Below are 21,290 nucleotides of genomic sequence, written 5' to 3' on the forward strand. Positions count from 1 at the left end.
CAGGATGGATATAGATCAGTGGAACAGGATAAATAGTCCAGACATAGATCTACACATTGATATATTTTGAATTGTGGTGCTTTCGAATTCATGCTTTTGAACTGTGGTGTTGGAGAAGATTCTTGAGAGTCCCTTGGACTGCAAGGAGATCCAACCAGTCCATCCTAAAGGAAATCAGTCTTGAATATTCACTGGAAGGACTGATGCTGAAGCTGAAACTCCAATCCTCTGGCCATATGATGCAAAGAACCGACTCATTGGAAAAGACCCTGATGCTGGGAAAGATCGAAGGCAGGAGGAGAAGGGGACGACGGAGGGTGAGATGGTTGGATGGCATCACCAACTCGATGGACATGAGTCTGAGCAAGCTCCAGGAGTTGGTGATGGACCGGGAGGCCTGGTGTGCTGCCGTCCATGGGGTTGCAGAGAGTCAGACACAACTGAGTGACTGATCTGAACTGAGTGAAATCTACACATACACGGATAGTTGATTGAGAGAGGTGGCGGAAGACAGAGCAGTGTTAAAACTGTATATCCATACGGGAAGAGAATGAAACTGGTCCCTACCTTGGTTGTGAACAAAAATCAACTTCAGATATTAGCTATGTAGGCAAAACAAGGAGGCTATTATAAGTTACAGAGAATAATATTATAACCTCAGGGTAGGAGAAGATTTCTTAATCCAGGCAGAAAAAGCACTATCCATAAAGGAAAAACTCTGTTCATCAAAAGACGGTTAAGAAAGTAAAAGGCCAATGAGACTAGAAATCAACTGTAAGGAGAAACTGCAAACACATGGGGGCTGAGCAACATGCTGCTAAAGAGGCAAACGGGTCACTGCAGAGATCAAAGAGGAATTAAAGAAAAATGCCTGGAGACAAAAGAAAACAAAAACGCAACAAAGTCTACGGGACGTAACAAAAGCAGTTTAAAAGGGAAGTTTATAGCAATACGATCCTACCTCAGGAAACAAGAAAAATCTCAAAGAAACAACCTAATCCCACAACTAAAGCAACTAGAGGAAGAAGAACAAACATAACTCAAAGTTAGTAGAAGGAAAGAAATCATAAAGGTGAGGAAGTAAATGAAAGAGAGACAGAAAATAATCAATGAAAAGAAAAGCTTGTTGTTTGAAAAGATAAAACCAAATTGATAAAGCTTTAGCCAGACTTGACAAGCAAAAAAAAGGAGATGATCCAAGTCAATAAAGTCAGAAATAAAAAGAAGTTACAAACATCACAGAGATACAAAGGCTCATAGGAGACTATGAACAGTTATACACCAATAAAATGGACGACCTAGAAGAAATGGACAACTTCTTGCTGCTGCTGCTGCTGCTAAGTTGCTTCAGTCGTGTCCGACTCTTCGAGACCCCATAGGCGGCAGCCCACCAGGCTCCCCCATCCCTGAGATTCTCCAGGCAAGAACACTGGAGTGGGTTGCCATTTCCTTCTCCAATGCATGAAAGTGAAAAGTGAAAGTGAAGTCGCTCAGTCGTGTCCGACTCTTAGCGACCTCATGGACTACAGCCCACCAGGCTCCTCCATCCATGGGATTTTCCAGGCAAGAGTACTGGAGTGGGTTGCCATTGCCTTCTCCTGGGCAACTTCTTAGAAAGGTCCAATTTCCCAAGATTGAATCAGGAAGAAACAGAACATATGAACAGACCAATTACCAGCAATGAAATTTAGTCAGTAGTTTTAGAACTCCCAACAAAGATTGGACCAGATGGCTTTACAGGTGAATTCTATCAAACATTTGGCAAAGAGTTAAAGCCTATCCTTCTCAAACTACTCCAAAAAATTGCAGAGAAAGGAACACTTCCAAACTCATTCTATGAGGCTAGCATTATCCTGACACCAAAACCAGACAAAGATATGACAGGAAAAGAAAATTACAGGCCAATATCAATGATGAATATAGATGTAAAAATCCTCACCAAAATACTAACAAACCAAACCCACAATATATTAGAAGGACCATGATCAAGATTTATCCCAGGGATGGAAGGATTTTTCCATATCTGCAAGTCCATCAATGTGATACACCACATTGACAAATTGAAGAATAAACACTATACAATTATCTCAATAACTGCAGTAAAAGCCTTTGGTAAAATTTAATATCCATTTATGATTAAAACTCTCGAGAAAGTGGGCATAGAGGGGACATACTTCAACATAAAGGCTGTATATAACAAACCCACAGCTAATATCATTCTCAACAGCGAAAAGCTGAAAGCATTCCTTCTCAGATCAGGAACAAGACAAGGGTGCCCACTCACCACTTTTATTCAACAGAGTGTTAGAAGTCCCAGCTGCAGCAAGCAGACAAGAAAAAGAAATAAAAGGAATATAAATTGGAAAAGAAGTCAAACTGTCACTGTTTGCAAATGACATGAAAACCCTAAAGATGCCACCAGCAAACGACTAATCCGAGAGTTCATAAATGAATTCAGTAAGGCTCCAGGACACAAACTGTGTAGAAATCTGTTTCATTTCTGTACACTAACAAGAAACTATCAGCAAGATAAACCACGGAAATGAGCCCATTGACAATCACACCAAAAGAGAATAAAATACCTTGGCGCCCCAAAGAAATAACTAAGATAGGCTGTAGTGCCTGGCTGCGACCTCTCTGGCTTTGTTTTCCTTTGTGATTCTAATAGAATTTGTTTCTCAGCCTTCCACGGTTGTTCTTCCAATATTTCATACTATTTAGTTTCAGATTCAAGACTTTCTTTCCATCAAGGACAAAATAGATATGCAACAAGCAACACAGGTTTACTGTTGTCAGTGTCTTGTAAAATAAAAACCTATAATGGAAAATAATTTAAAAAATAATATATGTGTATAACTGGATCACCTTGCTATGCACATTGTAAGTGAACTATACATCAATACAATACATATATTAAGAAAAAAAAACTTTCGGGGATGCCAAGTTAGGGGTTCTAGTCAATTCTAGGTTGTTTTTTTTTTTTCCCTTAAATAGGAGCTGGACAATCTTTTTTTTTTTTTAATTGTGTAATTATTCCATTTTTGCAAGAGGTCCTTGCCTGTAGCAAAGCCTTTGTCACTGTCTCCTAGTCAACATACAACCGCTCTTTCTCTGGAAAACTATCAAATTCAGTCCTTTTGACACAATTGACTACAGCTGCTTTCTTCTACTTTCTTTTAAAAAGAAAATGAAATCAACCAATGTTATTAAATGGAATACATCAATTAAACAATTAGAGCCTGCCTGTACATGAGGCAGAGCCTCCGTTCTGGCAGAGGTTTTGTGTACACATGTCTTTCTTTACTTTGTTCACCAGAGACTTTGAACTTAGGATAATAGCTGAAGGGCTTTAAATGACATTTTCAAAAATAGAAGATTCTGAGACTCAGAAATCTCTTTAAGGCCAGTGTAAATAACTTGAAAGGTGATCTGAATGGCTGGTGTCGAGGCATGAACTGGATGTAAGTTTTCTAACGCATATTCATAGAAACCCCGGGGAGTCCCAGCTGTAGTTCTCCGGTGTAGGCACAGCTGATGGATTTATCTCAGTTCACCTGCTTGCCTTTGCTTGCTCTTTGTGCATGCATAGACTAAAAACGGTTAAAAACGAACATGTCACCCTAGAAACGTTTAACTTTTTTTTTTATGTCACTTAAATGAGGCTCTCAGAAATGTCTGTTATTATAGAGTTACATGTTAGAACTTTTTTTCTTGCTAACAAGAATGTATCTCTCATTCTCAAAAAGTTTATTATTCACAACAGTTGCAGGAGAACAATTCCCTATGTCTTTCTCCGGTTTCAGAAGAGTTCAGAAAGCCAAAGCCCACCATACTCCATGGCTTCCCTTATTTCAGGCAAAAATTATACCTGCCACCTTTCCGAGGTTTCTGTGTAATCTGTGTACCAATCTTTAGGCTCCTTATTGATGTAGCAAGGAATCACAGTTAAGCCCAATTTGTAGCTGTCACTCTGCAAAGCAAATCCATGGATCTTGGCTGTGTTAGGTAACCACACTGACTCACATAACAAACCCAACCTGCCCTTTAACAGAAATTTATTAATAGATGAGCTGGGTTTTGTTCAGGGGATTTTTGGCTTTTAATTGGACGACCATGCTCAATAATTACAGACATTTGACAATATAAATGTCACTCTGCAGGGTCTTGGGTTCACATACAGATGTGTCGCTTGAATTTTTAGATGTAAGTTACATGAAGAGTATGGTGCTCCTCCCCACTGCCACCACTTGTCTGTTTACTCTGCCGGGCCAACAACAGGGCCAACAACAATCAGTTTTTCCTCTTTGCACTATGCTTTCCAATTGTCATCTTTATGAAAAATCAAGAGGCAGGACAAAAAACACCACACCCAGCACCGGGTGTCCCAGGGAGATCCTAAAACAGTAATTCTCACCTGAAGAGCTGGGGCCGTCATGCCGACCCCTGATGTTCAGTGAGTGCACGGGGCTGTCCCCCACAGTACAGAGGGGTCGGTCCACCTGGGATGCTCAGAGGGACTGCATGGGAAGCATGGGAGCTTCAGAGGAACTTCCGGAAGCCTAAGAAGGAAGGCGCAGCAGCAGATCCTATAGTACCGGACCAAGGCGCTCAGCCATACACAGACGTCAAGGGTGTGGTCCTTTCCTCTCCCACCCACCTGCTGAGAGTGAAAAGGCCAGATGGCGAAGAAAAGAGAGGCCCTCCTCACCTGATCACTTGGGAGCTGGCCACACATGGAATTACTCCAGTTTTACACGCAATACGTAGTGGGGGTTGCTCACACTTAAAAGAAGCCTATTTGGTCACATTATCTTCTTGGTAGAAAAATCAGAATTGTTGCATGTTGAAATCACTTAAAGCAGGGAGTTTGCAGTAGCAAAGGCAGTGTATGTTTTTGAGACAATTCACTACTAACCGCGTAGTGCAGTGACGACCTTGGGTCCAAGTTGTGACCACTGAAGCAAGCAAATAGGGGGGAAAAAACACACGTTTATTTTTCTGAAGATGACGTGGCCTAAAACTCCAATGGCACAAAGTTTAGAACAAATGTCTGCTGTGAACATGATTCACATCCACTTCCTAAACTCCTAACTCAGCAGCAAAGGGCATCAGATCAAGTTAGGAGGGCATGAAAACCTGCATCTGCCTCGCCTCCCTACCCTAAACAGCTGTCAGTTTCCCAAAGCAAAGTCGGATTCTGGAATCTGCCTTATACCCAAAATTCTTAGATGAGAGGCGAGAACAGTAACTCAGAAAATATAAAAAAAATGATTGATGTTTACGACCCGGATTTTTGGCAAACCTTCCTAGATTACACAATCAGGTCAACTGAGATAAGAAAAAACACTGCTTTGTTCCACTTCTGGGAGCTACTTGTTACTGCGACTGTATTTTTTTTTTTTTTTTTTGGTTGGCTGAATTACAACCCCTTTAAAAGTTTTTCAAATGGGTCCCCATCCCCCACCAAAAAACCCCACCAAAGTGAGGTTCTAATACCATTTTCTCTGGAAAAGGGGAAACTATCTATATTCTTGGAAATGAAACATTATTTGAATCAAAACTGAAATTTCAAAGCAAAGGTCATATACTTAATACTTGCTAGCTGAAGAGGAGTGTGAAAAGGCTAATATTCCTGAGTTTGTGTATAGAAAAAGAATCAGAAAATTTGAAGCACTCGGGAGAAAAATTCCACTTGCAAGACAGACATCCAAAATGGCTCAACATAATTTATTTTTTTTTTTTAATGTTAAAATGTACAGAGTTCTTTTGAAAGTACTTGCTAGAAAGGGGGAAAAAAAAGTGATATTACATACAGGAGAGGAAGGAGACCGGCTGGCCCAGGAGCGCGTGACATGGAGAAGTACGAAGGCATCTAGGCACCCCTTCCCCGTAGCTTACAAGTCACCATGAACAAAGTACAAAGAGGTTACAAAACAGGAAAAGCAAATATAAACAGACAGGAATAGACTTAGCTTCATTTGTACATGCGGCTTTTAGAGGCATCTGGAGCTCTATTCACACACTCTAGAGATCTCTTTAAAGAGAATTTTTATCTTTCTTAAAATAGTTTTTAATATTCTACAACAAAGATAAAAAATTTTAAAGATGGAATGAAATGAAAAAGCTCTTATTTTAAAAGGCATCAAAGTCACTAACAGTGAGTTTTTTAAATTTCTTTTTTTAGAAGATTACCCAAGTTATCTTGCTAAAAATACATTTTTTTTTTAAACAGAAGTGAAAAAATGACAGGTACCAATATTACTGTGTTGGATAATTTCTTTTATAATATAGAAAAGAACATTTTCTCTACAATAGTTCTAAAGTCACAAAAAGGCTTGTGGAAAAAGGGAGCTGCCCGATTGAAAATTGTTTTTTTTTTTTTTTTTTTTTAAAAGAAACAAAACCAAACACAACCGCAAACCAACAGAAACTGAATTCACGGCCCTCCTTTCAACAGCTTCTCCTTCTGCCCTGACCCACCCTCCTCCCAAGACACCTCCCTCCCCACCCACCCCGTCCCCACCCCAACCAGGAAGCAATGACAGCGCTGAAGAGTCGGCAGAGGGCAGCACAGGGCACGTTCTACACACGGGACGGGGGCTGGAAAGGTATATACAGAGACTGGTCCTACTCAGCCTTGCGCATGCTCAGAATGCTCAGACAGCGGTTAGGAGGCGGGATTCTGCCTTGTTCTACCTAACACGTTTAATTGAGAAAGTCAATTAAAGTGTGTGTATATATATTAAAAAAACCAACAAACCTGTGCATTTGAAAAAATTTAATGCCTAATTTGTTACTTCAAAAATTTATCTATATAAAATGTACAAATAAAGGAGAGAATTTAACGCTTACAGGTATTTCTTTAAGCAGTACTTCCTCCTTTTGGATATTTGACTGCACATACCAAGTGGTATAATAGTGTCCATCTTCCAATGATGGAACATATATACGTATATATATATACACACATATATATATACTTCTATATATATATATGTTTTTTTTAACCTATCCCTGGAGCAAGTGACAAGAGAATGGGCGAACTGGCTGCACAAGAGAAAAGAGAATGAAGTTGGAAGTGACATAGGAGCCTGCCAAAACCCTGCTGTCCAGATCTGCCCGACTATGCTGGTGGTTGGTCGATCCCTCTTCTCCTCAGCCTCTCCCCGGGGAGGGGCCGCGCATCCCGATTCACAGGGGAAGGGACTTAGGATCTCAAAAGACAAAGGAAAACTAGAGGTATGTTATCACTGAAGTAGCTATAAGACTCACGCCACGGTCTCCCTCACAACACGCTATCTGCGTCATCTCTTCCAACACAAAGTAAACAGTGTCAAAGGTTAGTCAGGTATTTCTCAAGCCGCTGACGTGTACAGTCATCCGCCAACCCTTTAGATGAGGACGTCAGAGGCTCATCGCCACATCACCGGGGACTATTGTTCACTCTAATCACAGTCAGGAAGGCTCGAGAATCGAGACCCTTAAGAGTCCCAAGGTATGTACTAAAATCAAGAGGCTGCGTGGAATTATGTGCGTATGGCTGATTCACCAGGTGGTAAAAAAAACAAGAGGTTACATTCCTCTTTTGATTGTTAACTGACCATCTATTCCTCCAAGGCTGGATCAGGATTGCAAACAGCTTTCCTCTGAGATTCTGCTGTTAATTGAGACTTACAGTATTTTTGTGTCTCTGAGTGCTGAGTGGGAGTAGTTTTTAAAAAATTATATTACACTTGATCTAAGAAAAACAAACATTTCAATGAAGTCCATCTATAAAGAAACATTCTTGGGGAAAGGTTTCAAGAGGTGTGTGTGTGCGCGTGTGTGTATGTGTAGGGAGTGGAGGGGATTTCAGGAGGAGAAGCATTTTCCTGCCTCGCTTTATTAATAATAATAATAATAATATTAACAATAATAATAAGTTTAAGGAGCTTGGGTTGTTCTCCATGTCCCCTTCCGAGTCTCCCATAAGTGCCTCCTGCTGGAATGAAGTAGGGAATGAAAGGCTGGGTGTGGAGGAAAAGGGTCTGGCTAACCCTCGAGATGTATATGTAACATTTAAAAATGACGACACTGGGAGCTGCAAACACTTGAGGGGAAACATACATTTTAAAATAAAATAAAGATAATTCACTTTTACACAAGTTCTGTCCATGTGGCGTGTAAAGAAAGTAAGGCTCTTTTTAATTATGAAAAGATTTCTGTGCATGTTTCCCCTATCCCCAAATCCGTTTTTAGATGAGTTCTATTGTAAAATGTTCACGATTGTGAAGAAAACCAAAACCCAGAACAAAATGAACCCCCCAAAAAAGAGAAGACCAGGTTTTCTAAAAAATAAAATAAACCAAAGAAAAATTCCTCTAAATCTACAGCAATATTTTAACTGGAAAAAAAGGTCCATTTTTCTCTGGTTTGTCAGTATAAAAGGTTCCTTTATTTATATATATTTAGGTTCTGAACTGCAAGTCCATCTTGCTCATCTTCTCATGTAAGGTCCGTTGAGCGACTGCTTGGGCACGCCCGCCGCGTTCATGTAGCTGTGATGGGAGGGGCCCGTGTACATCACGTTTCCGTGCGGGCTCGGCTGCATAGGCTGCTGGGGGTAGGCCTGGCCCCCCATCACCCCCATCTGCATCTGCATAGGATACTGCGCTGTCTGGTTCATGTAGGCCGGGTTACTATGGTAACTGCTGTTCATCATGGGCTGGGTCATTCGATAGCTGTTCATGGCGTTCAGGGTGTTCATATTCATGGAATTGACATTATAGGCAGGGGTGGGCATCAAGTTCACCCCCATGTTCATGCCACGCTGCACGGCCAAGGCACGTGGGCCGGCCTGCATGGCGACCGCGGGCGGGCTGCGGCCGTACAGCTGCTGCTGGTGAGCCGCCGCGGAGGGCAGGGGCGCCGACTTGGAGCGGATGGAAATGTGCCCCTTGACGGGCATCTGCCCTTGCAGCCTCTGAGTGTGGGGAATGCCAATGTTGGTGGCAGACATGTTGCACTGCAGCAGAGGGGACGTGAGGTTCATGGTGGTGGAGGCCAAGTTCGGGGGCGGTGTCATGGTGGCTTGTGCTTGAGGGGTCCCTGCTAAGGGATGCGATGGAGCCAGCTGAGCCAGTCCCGTGTTGGACAGAGAAACACTGGTTGCATAGGAAGTCACAGCAGGAGAATGGCTATAAGGCATGGCATGGGGGTCCATAATGGTGTTGGTCAGCTGCTGCAACTTGGCCAGACTGAAGGTGGCCGACGGCTGGGAGTAGCTGCCGGCCCCGAAGTCCCCGGGGATCCGCTCGTAGATGCTGATGTTCCCCGCACTGCCGGACTCGGGGATCTCCATGATCATGGGCGCCGGAGTGAAGCTGTTGTTCATGCTGCACTGCGACAGCGGGGGCTGTTGCTGGGGCGGGGGTGGGGGCTGTGGCTGCTGGGGCGGCGGCGGGGGTGGGGGCGGCGGCTGGGCAGGCGGTGGGGGCGGGGCTGGCGGCTGAGGCTGTGGCGGTGGAGGCTGCTGCGATGGCTGGGGCGGCGGCGGCTGCTGAGTGCTGGGAGGCCTCTCAACGGCACAGCTCTGTGGGGACTTGATGCCACAGTTGGCAGCGGGCGGGACGCTACTCTGTGGCATCAGGCTGCAGCCGCCACCCATGCCAGCCATCTGCTGGGTGACCACGCAGCTGTTCTGGGTGAGGCTGCTGGAGGACGACAGGCCGTAGGAGCAGCTGCTCTGGGAGGAGCTGTTCCCACAGATGCTGCTGCCCATAGTGGAGTCGTAGCTGCTGGGGTTCTCGTAGTTCTCTGTGGTGCTCTCAATGCTGCCCAGGTCGCTGAAGCCGCTGTCCACCACCTGCTGGGAGTGGTCGGATACGGAAGGCACATCCATCATGGGGCTGGTCTCCATGTTCTGCATAGACGGGGCGGACAGGGATCCTTGCTCCGGGCTGATCTGGGTGTAGCCCCCTTCGAGGGCGGGCACGCTGGGGCTGCTGACCGAGCGCACCGACTGGCTGGGGTGGGACTGGACGGAGGACAGCGGGCTGTTGTGCTCAGAGGCGTGGCAGTCCTCCACCAGGGCCAGTGGCGGGTCCTCGTCGGCTTGCGTGTAACTCTGCAGCGTCTGGCAGGCGGCCAGAGTCTCCTCGCAGTCCTGGTAGGCGCCCTCATGCTCGCCGCGCTCCTCCTGCGTCAGGGACTGCACGGCCTGCACCGTCTCCAGGTCCAGCTCGCTGTGCGGGATCTCCTCCTCCTCCTTCAGCTCCAGCAGCTCCTCCTTCGAGCGCGAGTCCTCCTCGCGGTCGTCCTCAGAGCCCGGCATGTGCTCCGACACCACGGACGCATCGTGCGAAGTCTGCTCCTCCTCGGAATCCGGCTCCGTCTCCTCCTTGTCTTTCGGGTTCTCCCCACTGCCCTGCACATTAGGATCTAAAAAAGCCTCCCGGCCGCCAGGCTCCTCCTTGACGCCCTCCCGCGCCGGCGGCTCCCCCGGCTCCTCCTCCTTCTTGGCGGGCTCCAGGTGGCCGTCGTCCTCGTCGTCCGCATCGTGGTCTTCGCTCTGGTTTGTCTCTGCGGCCGTGTCCTCCTCCTCCTCGGGCTCCGGCCTGGCCAGCTCCTGCGGCGCCTCCTCCGACGGCCGCTGCTCTGCCGGGACGCGGGGCTTCTCCTCTTCCTCACCGGCCTCGGGCTCCTTGGCTTCGGCCTCCGGGCTGCTGGGTTCGGCGGGAGAGGCCGCCGCCCTGACGTCACTGCTGGTGGTGTCCTCCTCTTCCCCCTCCTCGACCTCCTCCGCTTCCAGGGGCAACTCCTCCTCTTCCTTCCTTTCCTCCGTTAAAGGCAAGTCTTCTTGGGGTTCAACAGTTTCTTCGCTTTCTTCCATTTTGGATTTACGTCCCGCTTTCGGAAGGGGGACGATGGGCTCAACGATGCACTCTTGAGCAGAGAGGGGCACCATCTCCCGACTCAGCTTAAAGCCCGGCTTGCGACCAGGTCTCTTTTTCCAGTGGACTGGTTTGCGGCTCTTGCCCTTGGGCCATCCCTTCTTCTTCTTCATGGGCGTGGATGTATCTGGCTCAAGTGGAGCGTCCTTCACATCACATTTTCTCAAGAGAGACACTGGCTTTAGGACAGGAGTGTCTGCACAGGAAGGATAAAAAATAAAATACATTACAGGATCTTGTATTCGCTAGTGCCTTTGTCCGAGCCCACATGTACAACAGAAATGACTTTATTATCACCCCAAACTCCCGACTATCTTCATTTCTAAGTTAAGAATCGAAAGGAGAAACCTATTTCATGATATCTTCTGAAGTCACAGAGGGAAGTGGCAGAACAAGGAAAAGAATTCTGGTCCGCCCACCAGGTTCAAGTGCATCATCAAAGCCAACTGCACATCTTTGGGAAGTTACCCTAAGACTCAGGATCATCATTTAAAAAATGGAGATAAGCTTTACAAGGACACATGCTAGTAGTGCTCAGAGCTACTTTAGACAAGCTGTCTTTACCATATAAGTTACATATCAGCTCACTTATCCCTCCCCCCCATTTATCTTATTGCTTTGGTTTTCTTAGTTTCTACAAAATCATTACTTCAGGTAATATCATGAGCCACCTACTCCAGGCCATGTCTGAGCAATCCTACAGGAACACTTCCCAGCCAGTGTTGTGTTTGTGTAAAAAGAGCTGCAAGACATGTAGTCCTGGACAAATACTGACCTGAAGCAAAGGGTTTACTAGAAATAAATTTGATATTAGCATCACTTTCTCACCATCACTTTTTCTAAAAACTATGAAATATCCATAGCATAAAATTTACCATTTTAACATTTTTGGGTGTACAGTCTGGTGCAACATTAAGTACATCCACATTTCCATTAATTTTTAAAAAGAAGACCAGCAAGGTAGGAACAGGAATTTTTTTTAGGGGATGGGGAATGGAAGTAGTAGGACTAAAAAAGTATAGTTACCAGTAGTAACCTGAAAATAAACAAAGGAAATGGCTACATTAGAGAAAATTCTGTTCAATAGAACTTAGAGGATACTATTTTAATCTATGATGATATAAGACAGAATTTTGCAAAAGTGCCACATTCTTTACTTTACAAAATAAATTTTTAGTTTCCTAGTTACATATCTCAAAATATAACACAATAAAATTCTGGAAAATCATGCACAATAAAGCAAAAAACTTAAGTCATCACTACGTTAAAACTATTGATTATACAAAAACACGAGACTGAAGAAAATGCAAGTTGTCTACTAGATTTGAAATTGAGTGAATTTATTTTTAAAAGCCCAAATAGTCAGTACATAAAAGTTATAGGTTTATGCACCAAGCATGGACGTGATTCCTCTGAATTCGCCCAGCAAAGCACAGCAGCTCAGTGTGACCCCAGCAAGGACGCCACACAGCACAAGGCAGGAAGTTCCGGCAACGATGTGAACAACTAGTTTGGGACCCAAGTCATATATCAGCCCCTTCTTTTCATCTTTAAAGAGGAAACGACAACCAGTCTAATCACCGGATTTTTAGCTATGCCATAAAATTTAACTTATTTTGAGGTACTGTTCCCCTTTTAATTAGAAATTTACTACTCGTTGAATAAGACATATTACAGATACAATTCAGGAACAGATTTGAAGCAAGTCCAATTTACACGAGTCTGACCTTACTCGAGAGCCACTTCTAAGCACTTAGTCATTTAACTGTATTTACTGAGTGCTTATTTTAAGCACTCAGCATACACAATTAGCAAAACAGGCCAGGTCTGTAGACAGTGCACTCCAGTAAAGGGTTATTAATTATCTTCTTTACGCTAAGTCTCATCCACCCATTAACTAAAGACACACATAATGGCCGAGAAAGGACTAGGCAAAAAGAACAATTTCCGAACAGCAAGATTACTATCTGCTGAGGCAAAAACAGGTGCTATGGGGGAACTGGGAAAAAACACTCCGAAAAAAGGACAGAGAAGTAAGGCAGAAGGTGAGTATGAGCACACTGGACACAGCTCTTCGGGGGCTGCAAGTCGTTCTGCACTTGCTCGGTGGGTCATCTGCCCCTCACCCTCTCTGCTGGAGGTTTTGCAGCTACTACTGCTGTATCTTTCAAAACCAGGAAACTACAACAAGCAACCGCTCTGTGAAACATACCATCAGCATCATCTGACTCTTCATCATCGTCTTCATCTTTAGACTTCCTCTTAGAATCAGACCGACACCTGAGAACGTCCTGGGAGGCCAAGCGATGGAAGTACCCTCGAGAGAAGAGTTCACTCTCATCCTCTTCTTCCTCCTCCTCATCAATCTCGAACGTTGGCTCTAATCTCGGCATCGGCCTCTCGGAGTCGGAGTCTTCAAAAGGCTCGTCCAAGACCTCCGTGGTCTCAGAAATGGTCTCTGTGACAACACTGCTATTGTGGTGTTTGCGTTTTCGGACTCTCCTTCTTCGGTGAAGAATTGGTTTCTATTTGAGAGAGAAAGAAGCATTTTATTTACGGTAATGAACACCGTCATTTTCATTAATAACACGATTAATAGTTTTTAAACCTGACACAATTAGCACGTATCAAATGAGTGCTGTTTGCCAAAAGACATTTTGAACATTATTTCAAAATACCATAGTTAAGATACTATATATACATAAAATGTCATAGATACAAAAAGGATCACTGAAAACAACTTTGTAAAAGAACAGAGGAAAGAGTGGATGTTATCATTCCCCTACTAACAGTCCAGGTACATTTAGTACCCTAGGGAGCAGCCTATTTCAATACTGAAATGACACAAAGGCTAGTCTCTTCTCTTTTCCTCAAAAGAGAAAAGAAGAAATAAAACACCGTACATCTCACAGCTCCACTGTGCGTGTCAGCAGAACCACCAGGAAGGCCGCCTTCCACTGTCATGCACTATCCACAGAGAGCTACAGTGGAGCCTGGGAATGTGGAGTCGGGATAGATCTCCTTGGTGTTAGCGAGCATTTCAGAAATAAAACAAGTCTGGTGTTGGGACGTGGCACATTAGGCATACTTCTGTACTAGGGTTGATCTAACATCTTAAATCACATAATAGATATCACAAAATGGTATCATATATTACCAAAGCTGATCTAATTCAATCCCCTCAGTCTACAGAGGCCAGAAAGGTTATAGGACTTGCTTTAAGGTCACGTCCAGTCAGTAAAGAAGTGGCTATAAAATTATTGGCAATTCCTAGTCAAGTGAATTTCTTTAAAACTTTCCAAGCATCCTGTACATGTACTCACTGCCTGTTATAATACTCTCTTTTTACACAGGGAAATAGCATAATTTTATTTTGTAAAAAGGCAACATAAGCCCAGGATGGCAAAGATATATTCTTCACAGTCACGTAATGAACAATAGGTTAATCAATTTTTCTCCACTTCAAACTTACTAGTCTTTCTAGTTGAGAACACAGTTTTTCAAACGAGGTTAAACATGGCCCTACTCTGAGGAGAAATGGCTAATCCGAGGACTGGGGCGTGAAAGTAAGTATCTATGAGGCCACACGGATATGTCAAGAAACAGGAAAAAATGGGTAACTCTACTGAACAGAATTCAAGTAATTAACACAGATATTCTGCTCTTCAGGAGCAGTGTAGAACTTCCTGCATCTTAGGTATGGGCTGCAGGCAGTAACCTCCCTCCAAAGAGTACAGTACAGAAAGGGGTCTGAAACGGCAGTAACTCAAGAGTGCAGAGACCTGACAAGTCTGGCACCTGGAAGTCAGGCGACTTGGGCTGACATCAACACCAACAGTGAGAAGTCACACGGACAGCAGATGCCCTTGTATTTGGTCCTGGTACAGCCTGATGGCAGATACCCTTCTATGATGTGACAAGAATGGCACTTTACCTCTGTGGCCTTCTTCCCAAAACACTTCACCCCATTTTAATACCATAAGGGGCATTCTACAGTATATCTAGCAAGTACTCCTCAAAACTGACAAGGTCATCAAAAACAAGGAGTCTGAGAAACTGTCACCAATAACCAGGGAGCCTAAAAAGACATGACAACTAAATGCAAGGTACGTGGTGTGCTGGGTGGCATCCTGGGGAAACGGGGGGAAATCTGAACCAAGTATGGGCTCCAGTTAATGAAGTGCTTGTGCTGGTTCCCGATTTGTGACCAGTGTGTAGCATCAAGGGAGGAGGTCAGTAACAGGGGAGGCGGGGTGTGGAGAATATAGGAACTCTTCATACTTTCTTTGCAATAGATCTGTGAATCTAAAACTGCTCCTAAAATGGAAAGCTCTTTTTTCTCTGATAAATAGCACTATCTTTTTTTTTTCCCCCCAAGGCTCTGCTAAGGAGAAGAATGATTTTATTGCTCTGCGTGAAAGCTGCCACGTCTCTAGTCCAGGGTGGCTCATCCAGAGAGCTGACACGCTTCGGCCTGGCAGCAATGTTTAAAGTTCACGCCACAGTTTGGGAGGTCTGTGGTATACGGTTTAACAGAATCTGTGACTACCACCTCATAGCATTCAGTAATAACCTATCATTCAAAGTTTGCAAGATGAAGAAATATAGTTTAGAAAACACGTTGAAAACAAAGTTAAGTGAAACCACAGAGGGTTGAAGAGGAGAGAGACCCAGGTAGGACACAGTGCTGTGCAGGGCGAGGGGACAGGCGTCACTCTGAGTACTGGGGCACTGTCCCGCCCACTCTCCATGCACCTATGGAGTGTGTACCTCTCCTTTTCTAGTAGAAACATTTCTAACCCGTGCTTTTGGCCTCGTGATTGTGGAATCTCAGCTTCCCAACCAGGGTTTGAACCCATGGTCCCCACAGTGGAAACTCAAAGTCCTAACCACTGAACACCAGGGAAGTCCCTGGGGGGTTTTTTCAATCCCTAATAAGTCATAGTTTGAAATCAAACCAGCAAGCTGAAAACAGCCTGTCAGCCCTTAAATAAGTGTATGACTTCCAGGTGAGCACTCATGAACCAGAGGAGCCAGGTGCACACGACACGTGCTCACTGGAAGACCACAGGCCAGGAGACACTGGGCATGCAGCTGCAAGGCTAACACCTGTGGACTCCTGCCCCGATCTCTCAGAGCTCCGGGCCGGGGCAGGGCGGGGCGGCCCCACCTTCCGCTTCAGCGTGGGCTTGGTGAGCACCGGGGGTGAGCTGGACCGGGGGCTCTCGGGCTCCCCGTCCTCCTCGCTGCTCTCGCTGCAGCCCCGCAGCGCGGGGCGGTCCCCGTCAGCGTAGCGGCCTTCGCAGTAGCGACCCTCGCTGTAGCGACGGGGCAGCCGGTCGTGGGCGTCGGGCAGCCCGCACTTCAGCGGCTCAGGGCTCTTCTTCGGCGGGCCTCGCCAGAGCTCGAGCCCCTCGCCGGGTCTCCTCTTGGGCCCGTCTGGCTTCCCGTCCTGGTTCGGCTGCTCCTGGGAGGCTGCCGAAGGCTCCTCGTTCTCCATGTACTGCTCTTGGGAAGGTTCTGACTTTTCCTCACAGTCTCCGTACTGCTCCTGGGGGGCTGACGTCTCCTCCAAGAGCAGTTTCGGGTCCTTATCACCAAAGCGTTCCTGGGCTTTTCTGTTCTTCCTCCCCCAGCGGCCTCGCCGAGATGGCTGACTGTTGGCAGGAAGACTGTCACGGGGAAGGACCTGTTTGCTCAATCGAGTGGTATTGGCTGGTGTCACAACTTCTGGTTTCTTTTCACTTTCTACTGAAGTGTAAGAATCCTGTTCTTTGTTCTCTCGAGATGCAGACTTCCCCACCTGATTTTAGGAAATAAAACCATGCTGGTTAATTTTCAGTCTTATTTGGTTATATCTCCTATTCTGGCCTTTTAAATGTTGGGGTAAGAAAACAGAGCTTCAAAGATGACATTATTTCATACTTAACATAAATATCTCTTGTGTGATATGCAATGTTTTAAAAGCTGTATGGGTAAAATCCATACCAATTATGTGAAATATTATTATTATATCCCCGTTTTACAAATGAGGTAACTGAGGCACAGAACGTGTAAGTAACCTGCCCCAGGCCATGCAACAGCAAATGAAGAAGCTGGGATGTAAACCCAAACAGTGATCCAAGAGCCAGTACTCTTAACCACTGTGCAAACAATAAACAAAGTGACTAATATTTTCCTTAAGTGTTAGTCACTCAGTTGTGCCCGACTCTTTGTGACCCCATGGACTGCAGCCCACCAGGCTCCTCTGTCCATGAGATTTTCCAGGCAAGGATACTGGAGTGGGTTGCCGTTTCCTTCTCCAGGGGATCTTCCCAACCCAGGGATTGAAGCCCGGTCTCCTGCACTGCAGGCAGATTCTTTACCTAGTGAGCTACAAGGGAAGCCTTGTATTATTTTCCTTATAATCTAGTAAATGTTAAATGACACAGTTCATGAAATTTATCAGAAATTTATAAACAGAGAGGAGACAAACTCTGGGGCATGGGCAAGAGAAAGAGGATGATCAAAAAATGAAAGAAAATTTCTGGAATGATTTTGACTTATTTTATTCTGAATACTTAATTTTACTTGGAAAATTACACTAAACAGGGGGCATTGAAACTATTTCTATCAAAAGAGAACACAGAGTTTTAAAGGATGAAAGCACTGCTTTAAAAAAAAAGGACAGAGAACAGTATGCATCACATGAAGAAAAATGTTGAAAATGACGTAGGACCTTCACTAACCCTTTAATGGCGAAAGACACGGAGCCGCTCAGTGCTCTATTAGAAAATATGCACTGCTTACATTATTTCCTTAATGTTTTAAGGAAAATGAATCTTCATTTTAAACAACGGTCAGATTTAAATTTAATTCAGATTCCTCAATTTCTATACAGCTTCAAACTTAGCTCTTATAGGCACTCTTGATAAATACTCATAACTAACACAATATAACAAATCTGAACGTTTCCTAATGATACAAGGCTTGAAAATATACAAATAAGTAAACAAACCCAGTCTTCCTGAAATTTCTATCACTGAAATAAACTTGGAAATTCTACTGTGAGTTTATAGTACTGGTTTTAGATCCCATTATATGTAAATCACAAACACGCCTGAAAACCAACACGCGCTCTTCCGTTACCAACACCGGGAACCGCCCGTGCCCTTACACTTGGCTCCAATTCTTCCTGGCTCTGACGCTCTTCCGGCTCTCTCTCCTCCTCCTCCTCTTCCTCCTCCTCCTCCTCTTCCTCCTCCTCCTCCTCCTCCTCTGAGACAACAGAATTGGAGACTATGACAGGAGTCCAGCGCAAACACTCGGGATCTACATCTACAGGCCGCAGATTCAGCTGAAGCTTTGCCATGTGATCCTGGATAAGCTTTTCCCGGCGGATAATCACAAATCTGAAACCAGAGAAAAGTTTATAGCAATCAACGACGGACCAGGAGTACCAAACAATGAATATGGAGCTACACTCCCAGAAACCCTAGAAATGAGAGCAGATAAATGCTTCAAAAAAGCCTGCCTGGAAAGACACCACCGAGATGGCTCAGAAACACGAAGGTGGATAAAGACTTCACACTCAACTAGAACGATGGAAGCTGTTTCAGTCACTTCCTGGCTCACACTTCCCACCTCTGAAATTTCTGCTATTCTCTTGCATTCTGTCTTTTATTCTCCATTGTCCTGGCCCAAATGCCTCCTTTCTTTGTGACCTTTTCTCCATCACACTAGACAGGTAAGCTGCTTTTTCTCTGACCTGTAGCTCATCCTGTGCCATCTGTACGGAAATTAATCAAAGGTGTATTTTAGTTGATACTATTTCTGCAGCTGTTACTTGTATGATGAAGGTACTCCCAGTAAGTAACAGATTCAGTAGCTTAGGTCCGAAAGTTAGACAGAAGACCAGAAAAAACGTTTTTTAAAAAATGATCACTAGTATAAAATATATAAAGGAAATGAAGTCTCAGGATCACCAAGTACACCACTTACATCAGTTCATGCACTTTAACTGATAATCCGGCTGCCTGATCCAAACACCTCCACCCAATCACCTTCCAAAGGTGATGCAAAGGGATGTAACACTCACTGGTCACTCCGGAAGTCCAGCATGCGCAGGTGGTGCAGTGTGGAAGTGATGTCTTGAGGGCAGATTCCAGTCAACTTACTCAACTTCTTAATGCTGATCTGCTTATCATTTTGGTGATAAAGGCACTCCAATATTACACTTTTCCAGTAAGCCATGTAGGAAAGGCGACCTAGATCGGATAATGGTTTCTCTGGAGACCCTGCTTGGCCTTCACGCTTTGATAACAAATAACCTAAAGAAACCCCCAAATCACAAATATGTCAGAGAGCCTAAAAGATAGCAGTTTACAAAAATAACAAGCCCTTCTTCCATAATCAATCCAGGTATTATAGGCTATAATTTCAGAGGCTAATTCCTTCAAGAACAAAATTACAAAATTACTTGAAAACAAATTTGCAAGAAGATTACACAATTTATACACTCTGGACATCAAATTAGTATTACTTTGTCTATAGTTAATATAAATCACATTGTTAGAATATTCAAGCTGTTAAAAATCAGGACTTCATATTAAAAGGCTGCACAGATAAGATCGAGGCAAGAACGCTTTTTGCCCATGGATGGAGGAGCCTGGTGGGCTGCATTCCATGGGGTCGCTACAAGTCAGTCTCGACTGAGCGACTTCACTTTCACTTTTCACTTTCATGCAATGGAGAAGGAAATGGCAACCCACTCCAGTGTCCTTGCCTGGAGAATCCCAGGGACGGTAGAGCCTGGTGGGCTGCTGTCTATGGGGTCGCACAGAGTTGGACACGACTGAAGCGACTTAGCAGCGGCAGCAGCATGATGAGGGAAACCATCCTTGCATGTTTTACTTGGGCCACTAGATGGCAACAGAACTATTTGTTTGCACAATATAAGACTGCCTTCAGTTTTTACATAATCCTATTAAGACTGTGGTTCTATGAGGGACCTATATGACGATTTCTCACTTCAATGGAAATGCTCCTCACAATCACCCATCACCCTAATTCATGATAAGCAAGAATGCAGCATGCCAGCATCACTGTGTGGTGCTATCACTCTGTCTTCTTGTCTAATGCATGGAACAGGAAAAGAAAGGAATAAACTCTATAAGGGAAAGTATCAAAAATGGAGATGGCAGAAAAAGGTAGCATTTTGTCATCAAAGAAAATATCCATCTAAGAATGGTGAAGTGGGAAAACACATCACATCAGGAACAGTTTTAAAATAAAAACAAATACTATAATCATACAGACTGTTGTTTGTATAGCTCCAAAAAAAATGACTGAAAATATTCTTCCCAACTCTGCTACTTAATGGCATAACACATCCAATCACGAGTCCTATTTCAAAACAATATACTGATACTAAAGGAAACTATGTGTTTTATCCTCTACTACTAGTTGGAAGAAAAAAACAGGAAAATGTAAAAAATAACCACATATGGTGGTTATATTGTGTCACATATTGGCACATATTTCCAATTAAATATGGTTAGGGACACAGTCCGGAGAAGGCAATCGCACCCAACTCCAGTGTTCTTGCCTGGAGAATCCCAGGGACGGGGGAGCCTGGTGGGCTGCAGTCCATGGGGTCGCTAGGAGTCGGACACGACTGAGCGACTTCCCTTTCACTTTTCACTTTCATGCATTGGAGAAGGAAATGGCAACCCACTCCAGTGTTCTTGCCTGGAGAATCTCAGGGACGGGGGAGCCTGGTGGGCTGCTGTCTATGGGGTCGCAGAGTCAGACACGACTGAAGCGACTTAGCAGCAGCAGCAGGGACACAGTCTAAGGCTAAGTAGAGTAAGGTTCACTGGTCCATGTGAGAGAATTAACACTAGAAATGTAACCATCTGATATTTAGAAGAACTGCCTCTCAGAGTCCTTTTAACCATTACTTCTGAAAGTATTCCTTTAAATATTACTATTTTGAGCGAATATCTGAGGGAAAATATTCCCTCAAATACCACTATTTCATAATCAATAGAAGGCATGTGTGCTCAGTCGTGTCTGACTCTTTGCGACTGCTTGGACTGTAGCCAGCCAGGCTCCTCTGTCCACAGAATTTTCTAGGCAATAATACTGGAGTGGGTTACCATTTCCTTCTCCAGCAATCAATAGAAAATTTACCTCAAATACACATTTACTTTCAAAGCAAGATTATCAATGTATAAAACAAAATGCAAGTTCCACATGACCTTTTTAGAACAGTTAGCTTTCAATTTTTAACTCAAATTACATTATCTACCTTATCATTTACTTCTATCATTTTTAAAGGTGCATCGCATATTTTGAATCACTAGGTAAAGCCTGTAA

At 44.3% G+C, this 21,290-nt stretch overlaps 1 protein-coding gene across 4 annotated transcripts in view; it reads right to left on the bottom strand.

The window, feature by feature from the left end:
- Positions 1-5,706: 5,706 nt before the first annotated feature.
- KAT6A (lysine acetyltransferase 6A) overlaps positions 5,707-21,290 on the bottom strand; it is a 108,872-nt gene continuing 93,288 nt past the window's right edge. For all 4 annotated transcript variants that reach the window (XM_070781484.1, XM_070781483.1, XM_070781485.1 and 1 more), the window contains 5 exons: positions 19,009-19,240; positions 18,088-18,322; positions 16,102-16,734; positions 13,144-13,456; positions 5,707-11,127 (listed from right to left, as the gene is read on the bottom strand). In XM_070781484.1, the coding sequence (XP_070637585.1) occupies positions 8,477-11,127; positions 13,144-13,456; positions 16,102-16,734; positions 18,088-18,322; positions 19,009-19,240 (4,064 nt within the window). In that variant the 3' untranslated portion in view covers positions 5,707-8,476. The remainder of the gene's footprint in view (positions 11,128-13,143; positions 13,457-16,101; positions 16,735-18,087; positions 18,323-19,008; positions 19,241-21,290) is intronic.

Source organism: Bos indicus, chromosome 27, assembly GCF_029378745.1.
Source record: "Bos indicus isolate NIAB-ARS_2022 breed Sahiwal x Tharparkar chromosome 27, NIAB-ARS_B.indTharparkar_mat_pri_1.0, whole genome shotgun sequence".
Lineage (NCBI taxonomy): Eukaryota > Metazoa > Chordata > Mammalia > Artiodactyla > Bovidae > Bos > Bos indicus.